This window comes from Stegodyphus dumicola, chromosome 6 (genome assembly GCF_044657685.1).
Source record: "Stegodyphus dumicola isolate Sdum_Otavi_A_Nest chromosome 6, ASM4465768v1".
Taxonomy (NCBI): domain Eukaryota; kingdom Metazoa; phylum Arthropoda; class Arachnida; order Araneae; family Eresidae; genus Stegodyphus; species Stegodyphus dumicola.
In genome coordinates, this window is record NC_140773.1 from 17,719,675 (window position 1) to 17,746,815 (window position 27,141).

The 27,141-nt window shown below is 30.9% G+C and overlaps 1 protein-coding gene across 1 annotated transcript in view; it reads left to right on the forward strand.

The window, feature by feature from the left end:
* Msh6 (DNA mismatch repair protein Msh6) overlaps positions 1-27,141 on the forward strand; it is a 109,351-nt gene that overhangs the window by 40,706 nt on the left and 41,504 nt on the right. The window contains exons 14-20 of the mRNA XM_085818150.1: positions 2,024-2,093; positions 4,694-4,817; positions 6,142-6,250; positions 7,490-7,652; positions 20,592-20,765; positions 22,334-22,574; positions 25,483-25,703. Of these exons, the coding sequence (XP_085674276.1) occupies positions 2,024-2,093; positions 4,694-4,817; positions 6,142-6,250; positions 7,490-7,652; positions 20,592-20,765; positions 22,334-22,574; positions 25,483-25,703 (1,102 nt within the window). The remainder of the gene's footprint in view (positions 1-2,023; positions 2,094-4,693; positions 4,818-6,141; positions 6,251-7,489; positions 7,653-20,591; positions 20,766-22,333; positions 22,575-25,482; positions 25,704-27,141) is intronic.

Here is a 27,141-nt window from a genome sequence, read left to right on the forward strand (position 1 = left end):
GGGTGTGATGTTGAGTGGAATAGAAAAGGCCAATAATAAATATAAAAGCATTTATTTGACATATGAATGTTGTTATTTATATTTCCGGAACTGGCAACAGTAAGTGTTGCTAGACTACCGAAGATGATTCCAGTCGAAAGTTTATTACTTTTAACAATAACTTCTTCAGAATGTTTTGCAATATTAGCATGATTTGTGTTGCTTACAGTAAATTCAAAAACTCATCTCGGGCAAAAAATAGAATTTACTCATGCACATACTCGTGCCATTATTTTTCATAACTTTCGACATGAAGTATCAAGACGAGTGTTTCAATGAACTTAATTCTTTATACATATTATAAAACACTATTCTACAGCACTGTAAAAAAATGATATAACGAATTCAATGTTAGTCAACGTTCACTTCAGGACAAATTCCGTGAAGGTCATCCAAAATCAGTTGTTGTATCAGAAAATATCAATGATGTATGTGAACTAATAAAGCAAGATATCAGGTGATATACTGTGAGATTGAGGCATCTTTGGGCATTAGTATGATAAGCATCAATAAGATACTGCATGAATATTTTGCTGTAAAAAAGATTTGTTCGTGTTGCATACTGCATAATCTGACAAACGCTCAAAAGAAGGCTAATGTCGATTGGTGTAAAGAAATGTTGGAAAAATACATTTAAGGTGCATCAAAGGCTGTCTATAACATTTACACAGATGATGAATCATGGATCTATGCATATGAGCCCAGAAAAAAATGGCAGTCGACTGTATGGGTCTTCCAAAATGAGCCAAATCCAACAAAAGTGTTTTGGTCAAGAAGGACATCAAAACAAATGGTTGCCTGTATCTTTGGCATTACTTGTCACATAGTGACAGTGGCATTAGAGCAATGTAGGATGGACAGTTTCAAATAGTATACGACTGTTTGTTTCTCAGAAGTCATTGGAAAAATTCAAAAAAAGCACAAGAAGCAAATCCGAATCATTCTTCATCATGACAATGCAAGCTCTCATACATTGACTCAAACAAAGGAAATTTTGACGGGCCAAAATATCAAATTCATGGATCAGCCGCCATAAAGCCCTGATTTTTCACCCAATGACTATTTTTTTTTTTAATTCCCACACATCCAAAATAAATTACAGGATCAACGATTTGCGACACCCAACAAAGCAATTGATACACTCTCTTCGTCAGGCTCATGGTCCTCTCGATGTCTATTTCTGTGATTTTCATCGACTAAACAAGATTTGCAACCTCAAGGTCTATGGTCATTTTCATTCCCTTAATACCTACTATCAACTTCTGAATTTGTCAGTCAAATTTGACAACACCTTATGTATGTGTGTGTAAGATAAAAATATGTAAAGCAAAATTTTAACTTTAATTTTCACTAGTTTCTTAACTCTGTATTTCAATTTGGTTGTTTTCCCTTTCACTCCTAAAAATAGTAACTGCTTATGATAAACCTTTCTAAACTTTGTCGTTCCCAAATTTATTCATGTTATATTATTCATGTATTTAGCCAATAATAATTTCAAATGATTTCAGATTTTGGAAGCAAAGCTTTTAACAGCTAGTGGAAAAACTGAAGTAAAACTCAAATAACTTTCATCTTGAACATGTCTCAATTCTGCTATTGCATGCTGTCCTCTAAACATGTTGCTGTTTTCCTGTCATTCATTAATTGTATTGTCATAAGATATAGGATAGAAAACAATGTGATCAAGATGGATGCACAGATTGCACTTATTATAATGTATAATTCATATTAAGAATGTGCTTTTGAAGATTAAACTAAAATATGTTGAATTGATATGACGGCTAACATTTGACTGCAACTACGTATTTATGCATCTACATGCCATCACCATCTACATCACACACACACACATATATATCATTATATTTTTTATTAAGATATATAAATTTTTACATTATTTTTTATTCTTAAACAGTTACTAAATAAAATTAAATAATATGCTTAGAAATAATGATTATTTCGTAATAACGATCTTTTATTTCAGATGACCGATTATTACAGACTCCTTTAAAGAATTATGAACTTGCTTTCAAGTCACTTGGTGCCTGCATCTGGTAAATTTATTAATATTGTTTAATAAATTAAGGATGGAAATATAAACTGATTATTTGTTATCTCTATATTGAGCTGTCCTTTTATATTCATTAATAATGAATTAATTAATATGCTTGGTTACTAAACCTGACTGTGGCACACTTACTGTAAATACTTTATTAATTATAAGACTGAAATTAGAAACTTAAAAAAATGTTTAACAAAACTTCCCTTAATAATCTCTTCATGCATAATAATGAAATATATTAAAATTCATATTTCAAGTTAGGAAATTTAAAAAAAAATCAGAGACTAAAATTTCTAAACTTGTACTCTCTTTTTTTGTTACTGTTGTTAAATCATCTAAGATCAGTTAAAAAGTCTAAATTCTAATATTAAGTATTATTGATTGAATGGAAGTGCAGAATAATTTTAAAGATTGCTCAATCACTAGAAAAAGTGAGTGTATGTAATTTTAGTGTGTAGTAAATATGTTGAATATTACAGCAATTAATAACAACAGAATAAATAAATGGACATTAATAAAATCTACCTTGCATTATAAATATCTGTATGAATTTCAGATATGAGAGATTCTTATTACTGTTCACTGCTGCTATATAGCCAGTATTTAAAAAAAAGCATGGAAATACACATTTTATCTATATATACAAAAATGGCAGTCGACTGCATGGGTCTTCCAAAATGAGCCAAATCCGACAAAAGTGTTTTGGTCAAGAAGGACATCAAAACAAATGGTTGCCTGTATCTTTGGCATTACTTGTCACATAGTGACAGTGGCGTTAGAGCAATGTAGTCCAAACTTGTTAGGACTCTGATGATCCTGGATTTTAGAATTTTTCAGATTTTTGATCATTAGTTTAAACAATTCAAATTCGTGGCTAGCACCTGCTATACACTATTGATGATGTAGCATGAGATTAACGACTTAAGACATGTTGTTCTGCTAAACTTTTGTCTTGCTTCTAATGTGCTTTGCGGAAGTTGCGTCTGAATTATATTAATTTAGTTATTATTATAATTATGCCTATTTCCGACATATGCATAAGGCTTATGAGTCCCGAATAAATAAATTCCTGAATTTATCTGAACAACAAATCAGTTATTATTATTTCTAATGGCACTAAAAGTAATCCTCTGGACTATGAATATCAATTATAAAATCTAATTATTGCATATGGAGAGGAATTTCTGTTAAATTTCTCCTTGTTAATACATTCAACACTTGGCAGTGCAGTTGGCTGAAGTCTATAATCTTCACCAAGTGTAATGTCAACATAAAAATGTGCTGTGTTGTTTGGTATTTAGTTACTAATATTTAACACATTACCAACTGGTAGCCTATTAATCGGCTTTTTATCGCCAACGCCTACCGACTGATAGCCTATTAATCGGCTTTTCATCACCAACATCTACAGACCGATTGCCTATTAATCGGCTTTTTTTAGGCAACCCCTGCCGACCGATAACCTATTAATCGGCTTTTTTCGCCATCACCTATTGACCGATAGCCTATTAATCACTTTTTTCTTGACCGATAGCCTATTAATCATAATCACTTTCTACCTAAAAATAGCCTATCAGTCAGTAGCCATGGCGATAAACAATTGCCATTTGCTATATCATCTGCATTTTATTATTAGTATTGAGGTACATTGCTTACTTGCGTTAAGTGCTTTGCTTCGTAAACTCCCACATTTTCACACTGTTTAAAAAAAAAAAAAAAATTACCGTTCACGATGAGCGAAAAAAATGGTACTGGTGAGTTTTATTTAGATGATTTATCTGATTATCCTGACAGTTATTTAGAACATGAAGAATCTGCGGCTGAGTGGCCAGTTGGACGTGCGTATGCTGTTGAACAGCTAGCGGTCAGTAAATTGTTAAGAAAAAGAACTGTTTTATATATAGCTGTGTGAGTCATTTCATTTCTCAAGTTGAGCAATCATGTGATGATTAAAGGAAAAAATAAAAAATAGTTTGCCAGGTTTATAAGTTATTGAAGAGGTATAAAGTCAGTAATGAACTTAAATAAAATGTGTTGATTTGAGATGTATGGCAAGTAGAAAGGTAGCTGTAAAACTAAATTATTGATCTTTCAGATTTATGCTAATGAATGATTGCGATTCTTCAATGTGGAGGTATTTTACTTAATGCCGAGTGAAATTAAGAATTAGACCCCTCTATATGTTTTATTATGAAAAATTATCTGCTGCATATGTGTAAAGCATTGAGGTGTACTAAACAGAGATGCTAACTTTTGGCATCTAATTCTTCCTCCCTTTCTGGGAGAAGAAAAAAAAGCTGAGAGTTGGTCTGGAGATCCGGACATTGAATGTCCAATTACAGACTTTGTATTGTAATTTAAAATTTATATGATTTTATTGATTTACTTAACATTAATTTAATATCTTCAGTACTGCCATTCCTTTGTTGTAAATGAAAAAATTTGAAATATGTAAAATTTTGCTTTTTTCAGGCATACTTATTTATGAAATACCTTGTTTTAGGTGACATAAAGAGACTGAAGTGCATTGTCTTGTATGATACTGACATTCATAATTTTTATATTTATTTGTAATGCTTTTTTTTTTGGTAGGTATTTAAAAGAAAGTTGCATTGAAGATGCTGTCCTTACTATGAAATTGTTTGAAGAATTTAAACCATTGGATGGTATTGCAGTAGCGACTAAAGAATCAAATGAATTTATAAAGCAGCATATGGTAAATATTGATTTTGTGTTTTTTGAATAGGTAAAAAATTGTAAAATTAAAAATAAAATTATAATAAAAAATATAAATATATGGTTTAGTTTGAGGTGTAAAGTATAAAATCTAAAGATTCAAAAATAGCAGAGATTTAATTTTATCTTAAAATAAGCTAAGACATTTAAAGGAGAAAATGAAAGAAGGTGTAAAAATCTTTAAAGTGCTTTTCATGTAAATCCTAGAACATGAAATATTTTCTGAAAAGTGTCAGCACAATTATGTATAAAAATTAGTATTTTGTACATTTTGAATGACTTAATCCTGGATATTGTGTTCTGTACAATTTTAATTTTATTATTTTACAGTTAATGTAAAGTAAAATATTTAATTATTGCTGAGTATACTAAAATATAAATATATATAATGGCAAGCGAAAAGGACAAATATATATAATAGCAATACATATGTAAAATATCGACTAATTTATCTGTTGATTTTGATTAGGTAATTATAGTATGGGTATTAAATGTTCTCTATGCTTATGAAATTATAGCTTATAATATTGATCTGACCAAGAAGTATTTTTTTCTTTGTAAATAATTCAGTTAAAAATATTTTTCCTTTTGAATGATTTATGGTAAAATATATTTCTCCTTTTTGTAATTATCATGGCCTTTTATTGTTATAGGAATAATTTTTTTAGTCCAAAGGGGCTTTGTTCCTGAAGGACTACTGTTTTCGTTTTGTGATTTTGTGTCGAATCACTGTAAATGGCGAATCACTTTTCAAATTGTTGCCACCAAATGTTAGAGTCCTGCATTATATTTGAAGAAATTAAATAATGAAGACTGTGCATAAATGTACGTATGTTTCTCACATTGTGATAAAACAACGGTACCTAGAGCCATCCGATTTTGAATGATGTAATCCTACTGCGAAAATGGGCATCTGAAAGCCCGATTTGGAATTTATTTTATTATCGATTTCATATTTTGTAAAACTTTAACGAATTTTTGATTAACAAACTGAACAATTTAAAAGTGACTAATGGCAGCACTCACTGAGTGGAAAAGCCTTTTTATCTCCAGCATGGGGAACTGTGTATCGGAAATTCTAAAGATATGTTCATTTTAAAACTATTTTGCGACATTGCTGTTGAACAGAATTTTATGGTTTAAGTGCAAAGAACTTGATATTTAATAAATAAAGGTAACACACTAAACATTAAAAAAAAAAAAAAAAAAAAAAAAAAAAAAAAACCCTTTTAGACTTAATTTAAAGTCTGAAACCTTTCAGATTTATTTATTTATTTATTTATTTTTTTTAATTTTATTTTCAGGTTTTGGATGGAGTAACATTGCAGAATTTGGATATTGTTCCTGTTCATCCATTAGATACTACAGATGAATCATTGTTAGGTGTAATGGATTTTTGCTCAACTAGTTTTGGTAAGTAAAATAATTTTTTGGTGTCTGAATTGTATTTGATGACACTTTATTAGTACAGCACATTAATTTTTTTTTTGCCAAATATTGTATTATGATTTGAACATAATGATTAATTTTGCTATTTGGCTGTAAAAATTCACTTAAACTGATATATGTGAATTTATTCCAATAAAAATATGCTTAGCATTAAAATCGTTTTTATTGAAAATATACTATATGATTGTTTTATTATAATTCAAGTCACTACTGTTAATTTTTTACACATTAAAATCATGTGTATTGAAAATATACTATAAGATTGTTCTTTTATTTTAATTTTTTACTCTTTTTTCATCATATTTTCTAAGAATGAAGATAGGAGTTTATCCACTATGAAATAATAGAAAAAATAAGAAAATATTTTCAAATATTAAATATCTAGCACAATTTCACAGTAATATCTTAAATATACTGCTGATAGTTATATTAATAAAACACATAAAAAATATTTTTCCTGTAACAGCTACTGAAAAAACTCAGGCAAAAATTTCATGCCACATGATTGATTATCAACATGCTTATTGTCCAATTAAATGAATATTAAGTAAATACACTGTTTAAAAAGAAAAATCTCCTATAAAGATAACTGTGAACTGGAATGAAAAACTAAATATTTTTTGGATTTATTGAAATATTCATTTTATACTACTAAATCTGTAGAATGATTTTGATGAAGAATATGAACATTCTGTAATATGTCATTAATGTAAATTTAGTTTACAATGCATACAGCATGCCATCCTGATTGGTGTAGTGGTTAATGTTTCTGTCTGCTGTATTGTTGGGTTCAGGTTTGAATTCCAGAGGAGGCATGGATGTCAGTAAGCATATGTGTGAATATGGAGATATGGAGAACCTGAAAATATATAAAGAGTCAAAAGTTCTTTTAAAATTTGGCAATAGGAGAAGAAGGATGGGAGACCCTTGGACTTATTGCCCAGGGTGCAGCTCGTAGGATGGAACAAGGAAGTTGGTAAATCAGTCACCCCCTGTGGCAATATTCTCAGTGATGAGATAATTGAATGATTGATTTAAAACTGGCTATTATAAAAATAATAAAATAGTAATAAAAATAATAAATGACTGATTTGAAACAACAGCATATATGTAGTATTTTTCTTAATAAATTTTTTAGTATTTTCTTTTCATGAATTTAACTGGATGGAGCATTTTCTTGTCTTACAATAAATATTTTTCCAGGCAAAAGGCTTTTTAGACATTGGCTTTGTTCACCATTGTGTAATCCAAGAAGTATAACTGATCGTCTAGATGCTATTGATGACCTTATGGAAATCTGTGATACTGTTGAAGTAGTAGTTGAATTGTTAAAAAAGATACCAGACTTGGAAAGGTTTTTAAGCAAGTAAGTTCTTGCTATAATTAAATGGTGTGATGTGATTACTTTTACAAAGATTTTGTATAAAATTACATTATTATTAATAATTTTAATAACTATTATACTTAATTTTAAAATTCTAAATTTTTAACATCATTATATTAATGTTTTTATAAACAGGGAGTAGGGGAAGTCAGTAAATAAGTCACAAAAGGCAGTAATGAAATAACCTAATGAGATGCTCATCTGAGAATTGTTTTTATATTTACATAATCCTCATATTTATTGATGCACTTGTCCCATCATTTTATCTGTGCTCTAATACTCGTTGCATAAATTCTTGAGCTGCTATCTCAGCCAGGTCTTGAACCTTGTTATCTGCAAAGTGGCTGCCTCCAAGATTTTTTTTTAGTGTACCAAGCAGTTACTGTTATTCTTAAAAAATATTATATGCTGGCTATAATGTGTACTTCATTTCTTGAATCGATTCGTTCACCCTTTGTGCTGTTCTCTGTCATTCTGAACAGAATGCCCACTTCAGCTTTCATCCCAAACTTTGGAGTGACTTTGAGGAAACTTCTTAACCTATTTGTGCTGGGCATAACATGACAAAAACTTCTCTCCATGAAACAGAAACATTCCTTTATGAATATCATTATACAAAATCCTTTTGATTCCTTAAAAAAAAAAAAAAAAAAATTAACAGTATGCTTCTCTTTTCTTGTATAATCATCGAGTTCCATTGGAATTTTCAAACTGAACTGCACAAGTACAACTGGTACTTAGTAACTAATGAAATGAATATCATGTATCAGGTTCTGCTACCTGTTAACATATACAAAAAATACTTTTTGTTATGTTCAAAGATATCACGCCTATTTACAACTTACTTAATGACTTCCCTTGACATATTTATTGGGCTAAGATAGCCTTATAAATAAGATGATCATGCCTTTTTTACTTCCAGAATAAAAAACTCTTTTTTCCTCAAAAAATTGTAAAACGAATTTAAAATGAATTCTAAAGAGAATTTTTCATGGCGTCTGTACCAGTACGTATCTCCCATAACTCAAAAATGAGTAGCCTCAGAATGTTGAAATTTTGTATACAGGACTGCTATAACATGTAGATGTGTACCTCGTATTTTGGTTGCAATCGGCTGCACCAAAAGTATATAAATATATATATATATATACATCCACTCTGTTACTTGGCTCAGTGATCTCAGTTTCTTTATTCTTCTATGTTTGTAAATTTTGCATTTTTTGCTTTAAAAATGATTGAATTATGCTGTTCTTATATTCCGGTTAATGTTTTTATGCCTTTAGTAAATCTGTATGCAATTTTTTTAGAATCATCAACAATTTAAAAGTTGTTTAAGTGCCGCTAAGCCTAATAATTTTTGCCACGTCGGCCATTGCTTGTTTACATTTTAAACAACAGAATAATAGATTTGTTGCCAATCTAGAGAAAGTAAGCTTCACAATAACAAAGATAACGCTTTCTTTTATTATTGTGAATTAAATCAGGCTTAATCCATTCTGGAATTTATTAGAGGAAATAAGTGTTAAGACTTACTTCATAATTTTCAATACAGACATTTTGAGTTTTTATGTATTTTTTGCCTTGTCGCGAAGTGAGAACTGAATTAATTGAATGAGAAATACTGAATTGTCTGCGGAAAACTTTTTTTTTGTTGTTGTTGTTCTTTTCTTAATTTCTTTTATACATCGTTTTAGATTTATTATAGTATTTGAATAGAACATGTGGCAATGATTAGATAATTCTTAAGATGATATAAATTTTGTGCATTCTGAGTTAAAAAAAGAAACGTAGCGCTGTTAAGTGAACCTAGGGCCAGAGTGTCGCTATGGTAAATGTTATATGTGTAACTGTAACTGTATCTATTATTATCTTTAACCATAACTGTAATATAATATACCGTATTTATGCGAATCTAATGCGCATCCCCATTTTAAAACTTTTAAATAATAAAAAAATTGTTTGTCGGCGAATGTAATGCGCATCAATGATATGAGGAATTTATTGAATCTTATTTTATACAACAATGGATTTATACATAAAGTAGCAGAACATAGAATTAGTGGGCTATTGTCATGTGAAACAATCAATGTTAATTAGCACTACCGTATATACGTTCGTAAAATATGAACATGAAATAAATCGTAACATTTCTATCTAGCTAACAGTTTCTACAATCAGTGATTAATAGTAAACGTCTTTATTCACTAATGTTTTCATCACTGGGATCCTCGCAGCTCTCTTTGTCAGAAGCAGATTCATTTCTTGTTTCCTCATCATCGTCATCGTCATCCTCGGCGTTCCAGAGCACGTCATCGTCACTGCCATTCAATGAGTTTGAAATGCAGCATTTCTTGAAAGATTTCACAATCATTGGTGCTTCGATGCTTTTCCAAGCAGCAGAAACCCAGTGTGCAACAATGTGCGGTGCAGCACGCTTAATTTTTCCTGTCGGGGTCAATACACGGTTTGGCTCACAAAACCATTTTTCGTACTCCGCCTGAACGTACCCCTTAAAAGGTTTATTTATACTAACGTCCAGGGGTTGTAACACAGACGTCATCCCTCCAGGAATGATAACAAGATCACTGCCTAGGCTGTGCATCTTCTTTTTTGCGTCGTCGGTGAGATGACCACGAAATGCGTCCAGACAAAGCATTGATGGTGGATTAGAGAGCCTACCGGGACGGCATTTCCATACATTTCGGAGCCAATCAAGCATTAATGATTCCGTCATCCACCCCTTCTCTTGGTTTCGAATCAGGACATCATCTGGGAAAAGCTTTTCATTCTTAGGGGTTTTAGGGCATGTTTTCCGTTTGAAGATTAAGAAAGGGTAAAGTTTGCACCCGTCTGCTGTTATTGCCAGCATCATTGTTACGCGTTGTTTTTCACATCCCGAAGTTTTGATGATAACTTCCTTAGTCCCCTTCTCCGTAATGGTGTAGTTACGAGGCATATCAAACCAAATTGCCGTCTCGTCAGTGTTGCCAATTTGCCCCATTGAAAAATTCTTTTCCTTCCGAAGTGTGATGACATACCGCTGAAATGTTAGTAGTTTTCCCTCAAAATCTGCAGGAAGCTTTTGGCATATTGTTGTACGGCGTCTTAGAGATAAACTCATCCGCTTCATAAACCGATCCACCCATCCACGGCTAGCCTTAAACTCTTGTTTCGGTATTCCAAGAACTTCAGCCTCCTCTTTTGCTTTATTTCTTATGGTGTCACTAGTAACTAGTCACTAGTCACAGGTTGTCCATTCTTCCTCCTTTCACGTACAAATTCCAAAACTTTTTCTTCAATTTTAGGGTGTCTTCCTTTGCGAGGGCCAGTGAATTTCTTTCTACTAGCTTTAGTTGCAAACAGTGCCAATTTCTGTTGCCGCCACAAGCGAACATTGCTCTCAGCTACGTTGAACTCTCTCCCTGCCTTTCTATTGCCATTTTTTTCAGCATAAAGAATTACTTTACGCTTGAAAGTTTTGAAAGTGGGCAAACAGAGAAGAATGTCATATGACATTCTTCTATTTCGTGACTACGTACTCTGCAGTTTGTATCCTCTATGCAATAATGTGCCAACAATAAATGTAACGGTAAATGTAGTCGAGAAATTTTGTTGACGTCATTGGCGAACTTTGCACTCGAATCTAATGCGCACCCCGATTTTGAATACTACATTTGTCCAAAAACGATGCGCATTAGATTCGCGTAAATACGGTAGTAGATGAGTAATGTAACGATGTTTGTGTACATCTTGTAATCATCACTGAGCACGTACCCAACACATATAAAATACAACACATGGCGCAGCCCACCTGAAATTAAAGTAGCTATTTTATTGCATATAATTGGTGAAGAACCACTTGAAAAATTTAATACTTTAATTTAAGTGAAGAAGATAAGAAGAATGTTGACAAAGTAATTGAAGCTTTTGAAAATTTTTGCATACCGAAAGCAAACGAAAGTGTTAATAGACATATATTTTTCTGTCGAACACAACATGTAGGTGAATCGTTTGATGATTTCTTAACCGATTTAAAGAAATTAAGTAGCAACTGTGGATTTGCAGAATTAAAAGATAGTTTAATAAAGGATAGAATAGTAAGTGGAATTCTAAATAAAAATCTCAAAGATATATTATTAAGGGAAGATCAGTTAACATTGGAGAAATGTATTAAAATGTGTAAAGCTTCTGAATTAGCAGAACTTCAGCTGAAAACTTTAACTGAAGAAAATAAAATAGAAGCTATCAAACGTAATAAATTTCGACCTTCAGAGGAAAAATGTCAGCCTTGTAAGAAAGACTTTCATGTAAAACAAAAGCAACAAAGTACTAAATCTTCTTCAAACTATCAAGGAAATAAGTACAATAATCCAAAACCATGTAGAAAATGTGGAACTTTTCATAAGTTATACAACTGTCCTGCTTATAATAAGATTTGCTTGTACTGTAAAAAGAAAAATCACTTTTCTAAAATGTGCACTTTTAAAAATGTTAATGTTGTACAGAATAATTTAGAGCATGAGTTATATAATAATGGTAATGAATATATTTTAGGGTCAGTAGAAGATATAAATCCATTTTCTAAAAATAAAACCGAATGGTTTGAAAAACTAAAAGTAAACATATCTAAATATTTATTTGTTAAGTTGGATACTGGAGCTCAGTGTAATGTGCTACCATTGCCTAAATTTAAACAATTAAATTTAAGAGAGAAATGTTTGACTAAATCAAAAGTCACTGAAAAAGATGGTATAATTACAATGGTACTACAATTGATTAGTTGGAAAATGTAGATTATTATGTGAAACATCAAAAGGGGACAAGGATGAAATAGAATTTCAAGTCGTAGCATGTGATAAAACTGTTCCAGCTATTTTAGGTTTACCTACTTTGCAAAAATTAAACCTAATACAAAGGATCTGTACAGTAAATCCTGATTCTAATGAAAAGTTACCAGAACTTTTAAAAGGATATCAAGATTTGTTTAAAGGAACTGGGAATTTAACTGGATATACATATCATATTAAATTAAAACCAGGAGCTGTTGGTAAAATAGAACCCTGTAGGAAAATTCCACTTAGCTTATTAAATCCATTAAAAAAGGAATTAGCAAGAATGGAAAAAGATGGTATTATAAAGAAAGTTAACCAACCAACAGAATTCGTGAATTCATTAGTGGTAGTAAGGAAAAAGGATGGAAATTTAAGAGTGCATTTAGATCCTCAGCACCTTAACCAAAATATACTGAGAGAACATTATCACATACCAACCTTTGAAGAAATTTCATCTCAAATGACAAATGCAAAGGTCTTTAGTATTTTAGATGCAAACAAAGCATTTTGGCAAATTAAACTGTCAGATTCAAGTTGTGAATTTACTACATTTAACACTCCGTTTGGTAGATATTGTTTTTTAAGGTTGCCATATGGACTGAGTTCATCACCAGAAGTTTTCCACAGAAGTTTTTCTGAAATTTTTAGTGATTTAGAAGGAGTTCAAATATATATAGATGACTTATTAGTTTGGGATAAAGATAAAAAAGAACATGATTCAAGATTAAAGAAGTTGTTGGACAGAGCCAGAGAAAAGAATGTTAAATTTAATTTAAATAAATGTAAATTTGGGCTGAATGAAGTGAAATATATGGGACATATATTTTCTAAAGATGGTTTAAAACCAGATGAAGACAAAATTAAGGCTATTCTAGATATAAAACCACCAAAAAATGTGAAAGAATTAGAAACTTTCCTAGGAATGATTACATATGTTTCTAGATTTATACCTAATGTATCAGAATTGACATCATGTTTAAGAGATTTGTTGAAAAAACAAGTTATCTGGAACTGGAATGCAACACATGAAAAAGCATTTAGAAGACTAAAAGATGTCTTGGTAAATAAACCAGTTTTACAGTATTATGATATAAACATGCCAGTAGTTTTATCTGTAGATGCATCTCAAGAAGGACTAGGAGCAGTCTTACTGCAGAATAATTTACCAGTGGCATATGCATCTAAGGCATTAACAGATACACAGAAGAATTATGCTCAAATTGAAAAGGAAACTTTAGCTATTGTATTTGCATGTGAGAAATTTCACCAGTATATATTTGGAAAAAATATTACTGTGGAAAGTGATCATAAACCACTGGAATCAATTTTTAAAAAGCCATTAAATAAATGCCCTGTAAGACTACAAAGAATGCGTATAAGATTACAGCCATATCAGTTTGAGATAAAATATAAACCAGGAAAAGAACATTTTATAGCGGATGCATTATCAAGATCATTCACTGATAAAGGATCTGATTTCTTTGAGTTTAGTTGTAGAATGTATACCAATGTCTAATGGTAAAATGGAAGTTTTTCAACTGGAAACAGAAAAAGATGAAGAACTACAAGTTTTAAGAAAATTAATTAAAACGGGATGGCCAGATGAAAAATGTATGGTTCCAGAACTGGCAAAACCATATTTTAACTTCAGAGAAGAACTATCAGAAGCAAATGGATTAATATTTAAAAATTTCTGTGTTGTTGTACCAAGAAGTTTACAAAAAGATATGTTAAGCAGAATTCATTATGGTCATTTAGGAGTAGTAAAATGCAAGATCAAAGCAAGAGAAATATTATATTGGCCAGGAATATCCAAAGAAATTGAAGATTTGGTACTGAATTGTCAAACATGTTTAAGTTTACAAAAAGCTAATACTAAAGAACCAATGATATCTAAAGAAATACCTAATGGTCCATGGGAAGTATTGGGAACAGACCTCTTTTACTTTCAAGGAAGGGATTATCTAATAGTTATAGATTATTTTCGCAAATATGTTGAAATTGGACATTTGGAAGATTTGTCAAGTGTAGCAGTGATAAAGCAATTGAAATCAATTTTTGCAAGACGTGGTATTCCGAAAATAGTATATTCGGATAATGGTCCACAATATAATTGCAGGAAATATAAAGATTTTGCAAGAAGATGGAATTTTGAAACCAGAACTTCAAGTCCAAATTATCCACAATCTAATGGAATGGTTGAAAGACATATTCAAACTGTCAAGCGAATGTTAGAAAATGCTGTAGTTGACAACAAGGATCCATATTTAGTTTTACTGGAATATCGTAACTCTCCTATTTCAGATGAAATTAAGTCACCTTCAGAATTGATGTTTGGAAGAAAAGTAAATGGATTGATGCCTATAAAAGAGAATTTTGTCCAAGCTAAACGATATGAAGACCATACACAACATTTACTGAAGAGACAAACCTTACAAAAAAGTTATTATGATAGGAATGCAAGACCATTAAAACCACTGAAAACAGGAGATCATGTTTACATAAAAGAGAAAGGGAAAAAACTAAATGAAAGAGGGAAAATAGAAAGACCACGTTCATATAGAATTATAAGAACAGATGGAAGAATTGTAGAAAGGAACAGAAGAGACCTTCTTAAAGGAACTAATCAGGAAGAGTTTGCAATACAAAACAACTATGAGAATGAAGTTATAGATGAACCCGAGATACACGAAAATAGTAGGAGCACTACAAATTTAGATGTGCCTGTAAGTCCTTCAAAATCTAACAGAAGTGTTGTGTCACCAAATAGTGAAAGAGGTATAGTATCATCAAATTTTTCAAATGGACATAACTACGTCACTCGATCTGGTAGGACTGTTAAGAAACCTTATTATTTAAAAGAATATGTTTAATTTTACTACTATTATTATTTTTTATAAAAAAGGGAGGTGTTATATATGTAACTGTAACTGTATCTATTATTATCTTTAACCATAACTGTAATATAATATAGTAGATGAGTAATGTAACGATGTTTGTGTACATCTTGTAATCATCACTGAGCACGTACCCAACACATATAAAATACAACACAGTAAATAAATATAGTGAATTTTAAAGAGTGCATTTACTCTATTGTGGTTTATGCGCTATTGACGAAGTAGATTTAATTCAATTCAATAAGTTTAAATGAAATGCAAGAAAAAATGTGTATAATTTAATATTCCATACAAGGAAGTCATGTGGTACACACATCAGATCTTATAACCCTGTGAATGGCAATGGTATTTTTTATCCATTTGCAGAGAGCTGTATTGCTTGATGTTTATTAGTTGCTTTTTTTTTTTTTTTTTTAATTATTTATTTTATTTTCTGTGTTTATAAATTTTTGTTTACTGGGATGATATGCAGATCGCTAAAAAAATTAGAACGTTATATTTTTAACAGTAACTTGTTAATATGTACATAACAGCAAGGAATATAATGACTGGAAAAAGGCAGTCATGTTACTCAGAGTATTCTACTTTTACAAGAAAAAAATGGGCTAGCATAAGATGGTCATGTATGAAGTTGTGTGATTAAGATATTATAGAAGAAAGATAATTAACTGGTCTATATATTATATCAGGTGAAACTAAGAAAATAAGCTTTCTTTTAAAGCTAAAGAAGAAGTAAACTCTTATTCTAAATTATCCATTTTTTAAATGTTAAGTTGCATATGTTTGATGAGCATTTTGAGAGGACAGCGTCTTTATATATTTAAACCAGTTTGGTACTTTATTTTTCCTCGATTGTCTTATTTCTTACATTATGCAAATTGAAAATAATTTAAAATGCTGACATAATGTTTTTTTATAACAATATGTGATACAAAATGGAATTTAAAAAACCCTTGGTCTAGTTGTAAGACAAGGTCTTGTAATCCTCTTATGAAATCTATAATATTAGCATAATTTTGATAACTCTGCTAATGTCAAATTACTTTTTTGATATGATCATTTGAGGTTGCAATTTTATATTACACATTTGAAACCATCTTGAGCAAATTTGATAGCTATTTCAATAAAATTGTTTAAATTTTTTGATGATTTATACATGCATTGTAAAGTTATTAAAATAGAATTAAGCTGAATTCCCTCAAAAACTTGATATTCTGTTTCACATGAAATATATAGAAAAACTTTGCCTTCTGCAACCACGCCTCATAAGATATGAAATTGATAATTGATCTTTGTCTCATTGATAAGGAAAAATACGAGGCGTATTCGGAAACTAAGTACCGTTTTGAAAAAAAAAATAGTAAAACAATTTTTTCGAATCCAATTTTATTTTTACATGAAAATACATGTCTTAAACTATTTTTCAACGTAGTTTCCGCCAATGATCAAACACTTGTCATAGCGGGTGACCAGTTTTTGTACACCATCGTTAAAGAAACTTCCTGCCAGTTTCGTTAACCACAACTTCACAGCATTTTTCGTGTCATCGTCAGATCCAAAGCGCTTGCCACCAAGCTCGCCCTTCATGTGCAGGAACAAGTGATAGTCGGACAGCGCCAAGTCCGGGCTGTTCGGCGGGTGATCGAACTGCTCCCAATGAAACTGTCGAATTAACGATTGAGTGACACCAGCAGTATGGGGCCGAGCATTGTCATGGAGCAACACAATTCCTTTACTGAGCATTCCTCTTTGTTTGTTTTGAATGGCACGCATTAGTTTTGTTAAAGTCTCACAATATCGTGCTGCATTAATGGTTTCACCTCGGGGAAGAAATTCAGTAAGCAAAACGCCTTTCCTATCCCAGAAACAGTGCACATGATTTTTTGTGGTGACATTGTCACTTTGAACTTTTGTTTTTTTGGAGAATGAGTGTGTCTCCACTCCATCGATTGTTGTTTCGATTCTGGTGTGAAATGACACACTCAAGTTTCATCACCTGTCACAATTTGGTTTAAAAAGTTTTCTCCCTCATCACTGTACCGCGTGAGAAATGTCTGGGCACTATCAAGTCGCTTTGTTTTGTGAACATCAGTGAGCATTTTTGGAACCCATCGGGAACACAGTTTGCGATAATTCAAGCGGTCAGACACGATTTCGAACAAAACAGTACGTGAAATTTGTGGAAATGCCTCTGAAAGAGTTGTCATTGTGAAGCGTCTGATCTCATGAATTGCTTCATCAACTTTCCTTACCAAATCATCGGTGACAACAGAAGGCCGACCACTCCGAGCCTCGGCGTGGACATTTGTTCGACCTGCATTAAACATTCTTACCCACTTTCTCACCATTCCATCACTTATCACGTATTCACCGTAAACTTCTGTCACTTGACGATAAATTTCAGCAGGTTCAACATTCCTCGCGTTCAAAAATTTAATCACGGCACGAATCTCACAGTCAGCGGGAGAACTAATTGTCTTAAACATTTTGAATGTGCACAGCAAACTGAAAACACAACATAGAGCAACCAAAATGGCGACAATTGAAAGTCAGTGAACAAGAAAGACTATTGCGCATGCGTGGGACGCCTACCACAGCGCTGCGACGGCGCTAGAATGAAACGGTACTTAGTTTCCGAATACGCTACGTATAAAAGAATATTATCATTTGAAATTAACAGAACAAGTCTTTGTGCTAAAAATCACTTACTATTTCACTAAAAATGATTGGTATTTTTGAGAATATTACTAAATAATAGCATTTAATAACACTAGTAGTGAAGTTGAGACAAACTTCATCCCTAAAAATCAAAACTAAATTGTCTGGAACTGGTGATAATCTTTAGAAAATCTGATTGTGTTTAAACTTTCATTTGTATTAAAAAATACTTGCCGATGCAGTGCTAACAGCCTGTTTAGGCCTTTTGCAATGAAATATATTTCTAATGTCAGAAAATCAATAAAACATTTTTTTTTTTTTTTTTTTGTGTGTGTGTGTGTGTGTGTGTGTAAATTTCTAGTGGATATTGTTTGATACTGGCATTTAAAATGTTATCACATTGCTTATTTGCCATAAGTCCTCTGCTAAAGTCAGGTTAGGTCATGTAGTAACTACTCTCAAATTGTTTCGCCGTTTTCATTCTAACACTTTGTGGGCTGTTGTTGACATTACATTTGTATTGTATATCTTCTGTCAAGTATGGTGTCATTGTATGAGAACTGAAACACTGGGTAGTTTTTTTTTTGGTAAAATGCACATACCTCTGTGAATGGATTTCTCTGTTTCATTTCTTGGCAAGGCTAGGAAACACATAATGCAAAATGCAGTAAAAAATGAACACATGATGAATAAATGTTGTCTAGGGAATTTTCTATGTTAAATAAATATAGTATATGCCTTTGTTTCTCTGAAGAATCAGACTTAATGTAAATATCCACTTGTTCTAATTCATCTAAAAATGATACTAAGATTTAAAAAAAAAAAAAAAAAAAAATTAAACAAAACAATTCTTTATTTTTCTTGAAGCATTCAACAAATTTTAGGGTTGTCGAATACTTGCAGGAACCAGAGTTGGGTTGTATTTTGGCAATGTTATTTGAATACTCTTTGAAATGGAAAAATCCTTTCAGGTTCACAATACTGGTTAGTATTATTGCTGCAAATCACTTCTCTTTTTACAATCATTCTTCAGAGAGGCAAAAATTGAAAATATTTCTTTTAAAGTGCTGCGTTGTTATGTTTATCTTTTTATGATGTTGTATTTATGTGTAAATCATGGATGTAGAAGTTACAAGGAATGTTTATTTTTACATTTCTTAATAATTTAATATTTCTTCTTTGTATCTTATGCAAATAGTTTCATGCTGAGGTGATAAAAGAAATTTTTAGATTGCTAGGCATCTCTCGGTATAGCTTTGTATAACAAAATTGTATTGATGGCAGTACACCTAAAGTGCAGTTTTTTATTCATATTTTCAGCATGGGATTTCTTGCAGTAGTGCTATCCATTTTTTGTACCCACTGGGATTAATTTAAGATGTGTGTCAATGCAAAGTTTTCTTCAGCTTAAACGATTAAGGAACAAAATGCCTTAGGATGATAAACATAGATCATTTCAAGATATTATTAGTTAATATTATTAAAAACTAGGTTATTTCATGATGCTTAGTTATACTTACATAAAATTTTGTGAATAATCAGAATAACACCAAGACCAAATTTCAAATATTCAAAATGCTATTTTAAATGTGTTTTTCCATGAAAATTTTATTGCCTCACAAATATCAAATTAGATAATGAGAGCACTGTAATTATTCATGTAAAACAACAAAGTTATAAAGATCAGTTTTTACTAGTAAGGCTGTCAGAAACCTGCAAGTACCCCAAAAACAAAAGTTACATTTATCATTAAGCCCATAATAAACAATTATCTCTATTAAATGGAGAAGAATCTGTACATACTATGTATGTTTACTCGTCACATTGTAGAAAAATCATATTATCTGCAGTCATTAAATTTCAAGCACATGTAGTCACCATGAACGTGTGTGCTTTAAAGCCTGAATTTTGATTTTTTTTTATTAATGCTTTGCATGAATTTAATAATTTTTTTTTTATTAATGAACTTAGTGATTTTAAAAGCAATGTCTTGTCATTCAGTAAAGCATAAACTAGCTTTATCTTTCAGATTTAATCAACAAACACAACAATTTAAAGAAACACTCTGCCACTGTCCAAAAAATTTTTTTGACCAATATACACCAATGGTACACATTGGTGTATATGGTACACCAATGTGTACCATTTGACAAGGTGTTAGATATTTAACTTTCTTTCATATTAAATCAGTTTGCTATTGATTGATAAACAAGCAGTTTAACAGCAATAAACACAGTTCATTATATGATTATTAAATACTATCAATTACTAGCTGGATTCATTTCATTCAAATTATTATAACTATTTTAAGCAGCTAGCTTTTGCAAGTGGCTAATGGCTAATAGTAATAATAATAATAATAATAATATTCTTCTTTAATTTTGCCATGGACGTTAGTTGACCACCACTTTTTTACAGTATTCAGATTTTTTAATTTTAATGCTTGCCATTCCTTTGCTACTCATACATTTGAATAAATAAATATATTAAAGTACTAGATTATTACTATTTTCTTTTTGTTCATTTCTTAGAATTCATACTCAAGGCCTGAATCGTTCCAAAAGTCATCCTGAAATGCGGGCTATTTTTTATGAATCTGATATTTACAATAAGAAAAAGTTGCTTGACTTTTTATCAACACTTGATGGATTTAAAGAAAGCATAAAAGTAATATCTCATTTTGAAGACCACTTAGAAAACTTCAAGTAGGTCGTTTTCTTTTCTTTTCTTTTTTCTTTCCCCCCCAAAAAATGAACAATAATTTCATATGCATTTATTCTTATATTGCAGGTAATGGTAATTTATGTTCCTTAAAATATTTGAGGATTAAAATAAAATGCACATTTTATCCTCTGCTCACAGAAAATGTCAATTCATAAGATGAAGTGTGATAATTTTGAGAAATTTTTTTAATATATTGATTTTAATAAATGGAAAAAATTCTTGATGCTTAAGAAAAAGTAATGAATCAAAGATTTTAATTTCAAATCTAGTGGAATTTGTGTGCCAAATTATCTTTTAAATTTAAATAGATAATTTAGTAGCTTATTTTTCCTTAATAATAAATGTAAGAAAAATATTTCTTAATTTTGCAAATAAGAAATAAATTATATTTCTTCTTTTTTATAGTTTTGTATTGCTGGGCTTCATATGATAATGCCATTTCATTTCTCTCTTTAGTATCATTTGTGATTAATTACTTATTGAAACACTGAGAGGAAACAAATTTTCATTAAAATGAAAAAATATACTTTTGTTGTCAAAGACTATATATAATCTCTGAAGCAAAAGCAATTTAAAAATAATTCCATATTACTAAACTTTCTTTGTAACATTTTTTAAAGAGATAGTTTTAGTAATTTTTTTTTTTTTCATGATTTCTTTTGAATAAATAAAGATCTTTAGTTGCTGTTTGTTTCAATCTGCATGTTTACAAATACATATGTATCTGCTTTTAAATTAAAATTAAGAAATTGAACATCATCATGTAGGTGTAGTGACTTAGTCATAACTTTATGCATAATATGCTTGCATCTGTCATCTTTAGTCAAGAATACTTAAAATTCTAACTGTATGTTCTTTTCATTTTTAATGGCGATGTTCTCTTATTTGAAAATACGTGGAATTAAATCCACAGCCCAGTAGTCAAGTTGTTTTTCCCGCCTTTTCTACACGTACAGTTTTAGAATGTTCTGGAGATATTTAAAGCGAACTGGATTGGCTGACGAGGCTGACGTCATTTCTTGGAAGCTCCGCCTTTCCAGAGGCTATAAAAAGACTCGCAAAAGGAATATCGGGGCTTTTTTCTTAAATGTCAGGATGCAGTAAACTTCATACAAAAAGTTATTAGTAATTCTTTTTATTTACTCCGGATATCTGATTTTTGTAACTGCTATTTCTCCTGAATAATAATAAAGGGATCCTGTTTTTTAAACTTATCGTCTGATTATTTAAGCTACGACTACATCTTCACAAATCTATTTATTCCGGACAAAAGCTGATACATCACATATATATATATGCATCATAACACTATTTTAGGGATACATTTAAAAATGAATTCACTTTCTATGTTACTTTTGCTGTATTTTATTTTACTTTTTAAATTAAAAAATAGCAATGGATTTTTTTATGCTCATAATTGGTGAAATGTACAGATTTTCCACTTAATTGCTAAAAAATTATAAATAAAAGAGTTATTTATTCCATCTTATCCACGTGAAATAATTGCATATGTGTAATAGCAAACAGCATTAAACTATTACATTTTCAGGTCATCTATTTTGAAGGAATGTACTTCCACTACTAAAGTAGGAGGTCGTTTCCCAGATTTATCTGAAAAGTTAGTATATTTTGACCATGCATTTGACCACGAAGTAGCTAAAAAAGAAGGTAACTTTATTCCACGTCCTGGAGTTGATGAGGAATATGATTCTGCGTGTGCAGAAATTGAAGAAACGGAAAAGGATCTTGAATCCTACCTACAAGAGCAAAAACAATTACTGAATTGCAAGGTACGTTTTATTTGTTAATTTTATTAACAGAATTTTTCTTTCTTTTATTACTATTTTATCTTATTCTCTTTTTAACTAAATTTTAGATAGATGCAGAGGGAAAACTGATGACATGTATTATTTATATATTCATTAAGTTATCATTGTAAATAAGTGGTATGTAGTAAACTGTTATATTTACACTTTGAATTTATTTTAATGTGTAAATAATTTACTTTGTTTATGTTTACCCTTACAGAGATAAAGCTATATCTTTAAAAGGTATGCATGAGTGGCTTAAATATTTTCTCGATGAACAGAATTTGGTTGAAAATGTAGCTTGAAGTATTAGGACTTCTTATAGAGAAAAAAATATTGACCATACAGAATATGTTAGCCAGGAAGATCAGCAATGAATGCTGATACGCACAACGATGTTCTGGCAATTTTATTGCAAATGATTCAGCATGTAATCCAGAATATTCTGAGTAGGGCTCTTGATTCTTTCTTTATAATAATGCCTGTCCACTTTCAAACCTTGTCATCAAAATTTATAGCCTGTAGAAGAGTTGTAAACCTCAATCATCCACTATACTCTCCTGATCTTGCTCCAGTAGTCTATTCTTGCACTTGAAAGAGCCCTAAAAAGACTATGGTTTTCATATATTCCAGATCAGCAAAACCATGTGACGAAAGTTCTGTGTGGTATACTGAAAAAGAGTTTGGTCAGTAGTTTTCAAGCAATGTACTTCTTGTCAAAAATGTAATGCAGATGATGAGCATTACTTTGAAGCAGTATAAAACATTTCTCCTGATACAATTAAGAATTTTTTGTTAAGCAGATTCCCCAAACTTTATCATACTTTGTATATGGAAAACATTTAGTTCAGATTATTTTAATATTTGATTTTATATCCATATATAAGTGTGTTGTTCTGTATGATAGCCAGTTCATTTTCAATCATAGCTACCAGTTATATTTTTTTGAAATTCAGAATTTTTGTCATTAGTACTGTTTTGAAGTTTTAAGCTGTTTAGTTTTTGAAAATAACTGAAAATTCCATTATAATATTAAAATTAAATTCATTATGCTAGTAAATATTTCTAGATAATTTATCAGATTTTATTAATTTCTTTTTTAGTTTTCATGTAATTTAAAATATATGTGATTTAAATCTATATTTCTCAACTAATTATAGGCGGTCTATATCACTTCTATAATTTGCTTCAGCATCTTATTTTAGATATTATTACTACTCATTGCAACACATGCCAGGTAACAGCTATTTGTATATAATTTGAAAATTGGGATTTTTACCTGTTACTTATTGAAATATTTGATTTAAATGTGATTGGAAAAGTAATCATTGTACATTATTTTAAATATAGGATTCTGACAAGTTCTTTTTAATTTCTGAGTTTGTTAATTTCATTCGAAAATACTAAATGCAGATTACATCAGTCGAAAATCTTGAATTATTACAGTTTTCTTTCTCTGTTTTCCCATGGTAAAGTCATATAACTTTTTCCCTTTCATTATAATATTTGGAAATAAGTTTCAGATATATTTTAACCTTGGAATTTAATATTACCTAGTATTTAAGCTACACAGGCTTGTTAACATGGTTGGGAGATATCAAAAAAATGTTTTGTATTCAGTAAGATATAGAGGTTGGACAAAAATATGGAAACACCTTTAAAAAAACATGTTTCTTGTCTTCTCAGAATGGATAAATACAGTTCCTGTATGTTTGCCAAGGGAATATTATACCATTCTTCCTGCAAAACAATGGCAAGTTCAGATAACGATGTCGGCGGTGGATAACGAGAACGCACTTTCCGTTCCAATGTAGACCACAAAGGTTCGATAATATTCAGGTCTGGTGACTGTGGTGGCCAGGGGAGATGGGACAACTCATCCTCGTGCTCAGAAAACCAGTTCTGGACAATGTGAGCTGTGTGAACAGGGGCTTTGTCGTCTTGGAAGAGACCATCACCATCGGGGAACAAAGTTTGTACCATGGGATGAACTTGATCGGCCGAAACGTTCACATAAGTCTTGGCAGTCACGTGCCCTGACACAGTTATCATGGGGCTAGCAGAGAACCACGATATGGCTGCCCAAAACATAACAGAACCCCGCCATGTTTCACTCTTGGCAACAAGCAGTCTGTATTATAGGCTTGAGATGGCGTTCTCCAGACGTAAACTTGGCCAGAAGTGGGAAACAATGTGAAAGAAGACTCGTCAGACCATATTACTCGCTTCCACTGCTCTATAGTCCAGGCTTTATGACTTAAACACCACCTTTTCCTGTTATGGGCATTAGCATCACTGACGAGTGGCTTCTCAATTGCAGCACGGCCAGCAATTCCCTGTTTATGAAGCTCCCTTCTAATTGTTTTGGTACTCACAGGGTTCGGTAACACAACATTCATTTCAGCAGTAACTTTTGCAGCTGTGGTCTTCTTATTTTTCGTCACAATTGCCCATAATGATCGTCTGTCACGATCACTCAGGACACACTTTCGTCCACGCTGTGATTTAGCAGAGGATGTTTTTCCGCTTTTCAAATATGCGGATAAATCTTCGATACAGTACCTCTTGAAACACTAAACACCTCGGCTACCTTGCTTTTGGAAGCACCTACCATACGTGTTCCAACAATTTGCCCACGTTCGAAGTCTATTAACTCTGACATAATGCAATGACAACCTCACATAACAGTACTCCGACAACAACTGAACTGTTTAGCACATTTATGGAGTTGTATAGGTGGCGTCAGTAGTCAAAAACGCCAGCGCCACCTACATATTTCATTAAAATCAATCTTTCTTTTCAAACATGAATTTCACAAGGTGTTTCTATATTTTTGTCCATCTACTGTAAATGACATTAGTGCATAACAAAATGTTTTTTAATTTATTAGGTAACCTATGTTGGCAGTGCAAAGACAAGATTTCAACTTGAAGTTCCTGATAATAAAAAGGTTCCAAGTAATTTTGAGTTTCAAGGAGCCAGAAAAGGATTTAGGAGGTATTATACTCAGGAATGCAAAGATTTTGTAACTCGCATAAGTAAAGCAGAGGAGAATCGGAAAGTAGCATTACGTGATGTTGCAAGAAGAATTTTTGCACAGTTTGATAAAGAGTAAGATAATTATTATTCTGCATTAATTTTAATGATGACTATAATAAGAATTAAGTTTTTAATAGCACAATTAATGTAACTTATCTAAAAGTAAAAAAAAAAAAAAAAAAAAAATGTAAAGTGAATTTTCCCAATACTTTACACTTTTTATCTGTTTTTTGTTTTTTTTGTTTTTTTTTTTTTTTTTTTTTTTTTTTACTTCCCTGTACAAAGTAAAAACAAAGTATTGTAGTCGCGAAAAGTTTCAGGCAGCATATTTCAACGAAAATACCCATTTTGACTGCTATGGGATGCAGTTTGAACAATGTTTTTGTGTGACATCTGTATGTAAGAACAGAATAAAAGACTCTTTTCCTCCAAAAAAATTATAAAACTGTTTTAAAAAAAATATATATATATTCTCATTCTGTTACTCGACTCGGTGATCTCAGTTTCTTTACTCTGATATGTTTGTAAATTGTGCATTTTTTGCTTTAAAAATTATTGAATTATGTTGTTCTTATCTTCCGGTTAAGGTTTTTATGCCTTTAGGAAATCTGCAAGCAATATTTGTAGAATTATCAACAATTTAAAGGCTGTTTAAGCGCGGTTAAGCCTAATTTTTAAATAACATGGCAGACATAGTTGTTTACCTTTGAAACAGCAGAATAGGAGATTTGTTGCCAATCTAGAGAGACTAAGCTTTGCAACAACAAAGATAACGCCTTTATTTATTATTGCGAATTAAATCATGCTTATCCTGTTTGGAATTTTTCGAGAAAATAAGTGTTTAAGATTTACTTCAAAATTTTTAATATAAATATTTTGAGTTTTTATGTATTTTTGCCTTGTTGTGAAGTGAAAACTGAATTCATTGAATGAGAAATACTGAATCGTCTGTGAAAAACTGTTTTTGTTTGTTTGCTTAATGTCTTTTATGCATCGTTTTAGATTTATCATAAAACTGTTTAATGTTTGTTAGATTTAAATAGAACACATGGCAATGATTATATAATTCTTCAAATGATAGAAATTGTGTATTCTGAGTTATGGTATGCATATCAGATTTTTTTTAGTCATGATTGGATTTGAAAAAAAATAATTCCTCTTTTCAAGGGGGAATTATTCTTTTTCTACTAGATCGTCAATAATTAAGGAATGATTGTGTTTTATCTCCTTTCTTTTCAAAAAGTGAAAAAAAAAAAAAAAAAAAAAAAAAAAAAAAAAAAAAAAAAAACAAGAAATGTAATATTTTTAAAATTTAAATTTGGAAATTTCAAATACTTAAATTTTCTGATGTGATCTAAAATTATATGCAAAACAATATGTTGTACAAAAAATTTTTAAACTGATTATTGGTTAAAATAAAGAGAAAACTCAAAACATGTTGGTAATTATAAACAAAAGTGTATTAAATTATTCAATTTTAAATTGTCATGTGTCACATTTAAAATATGTA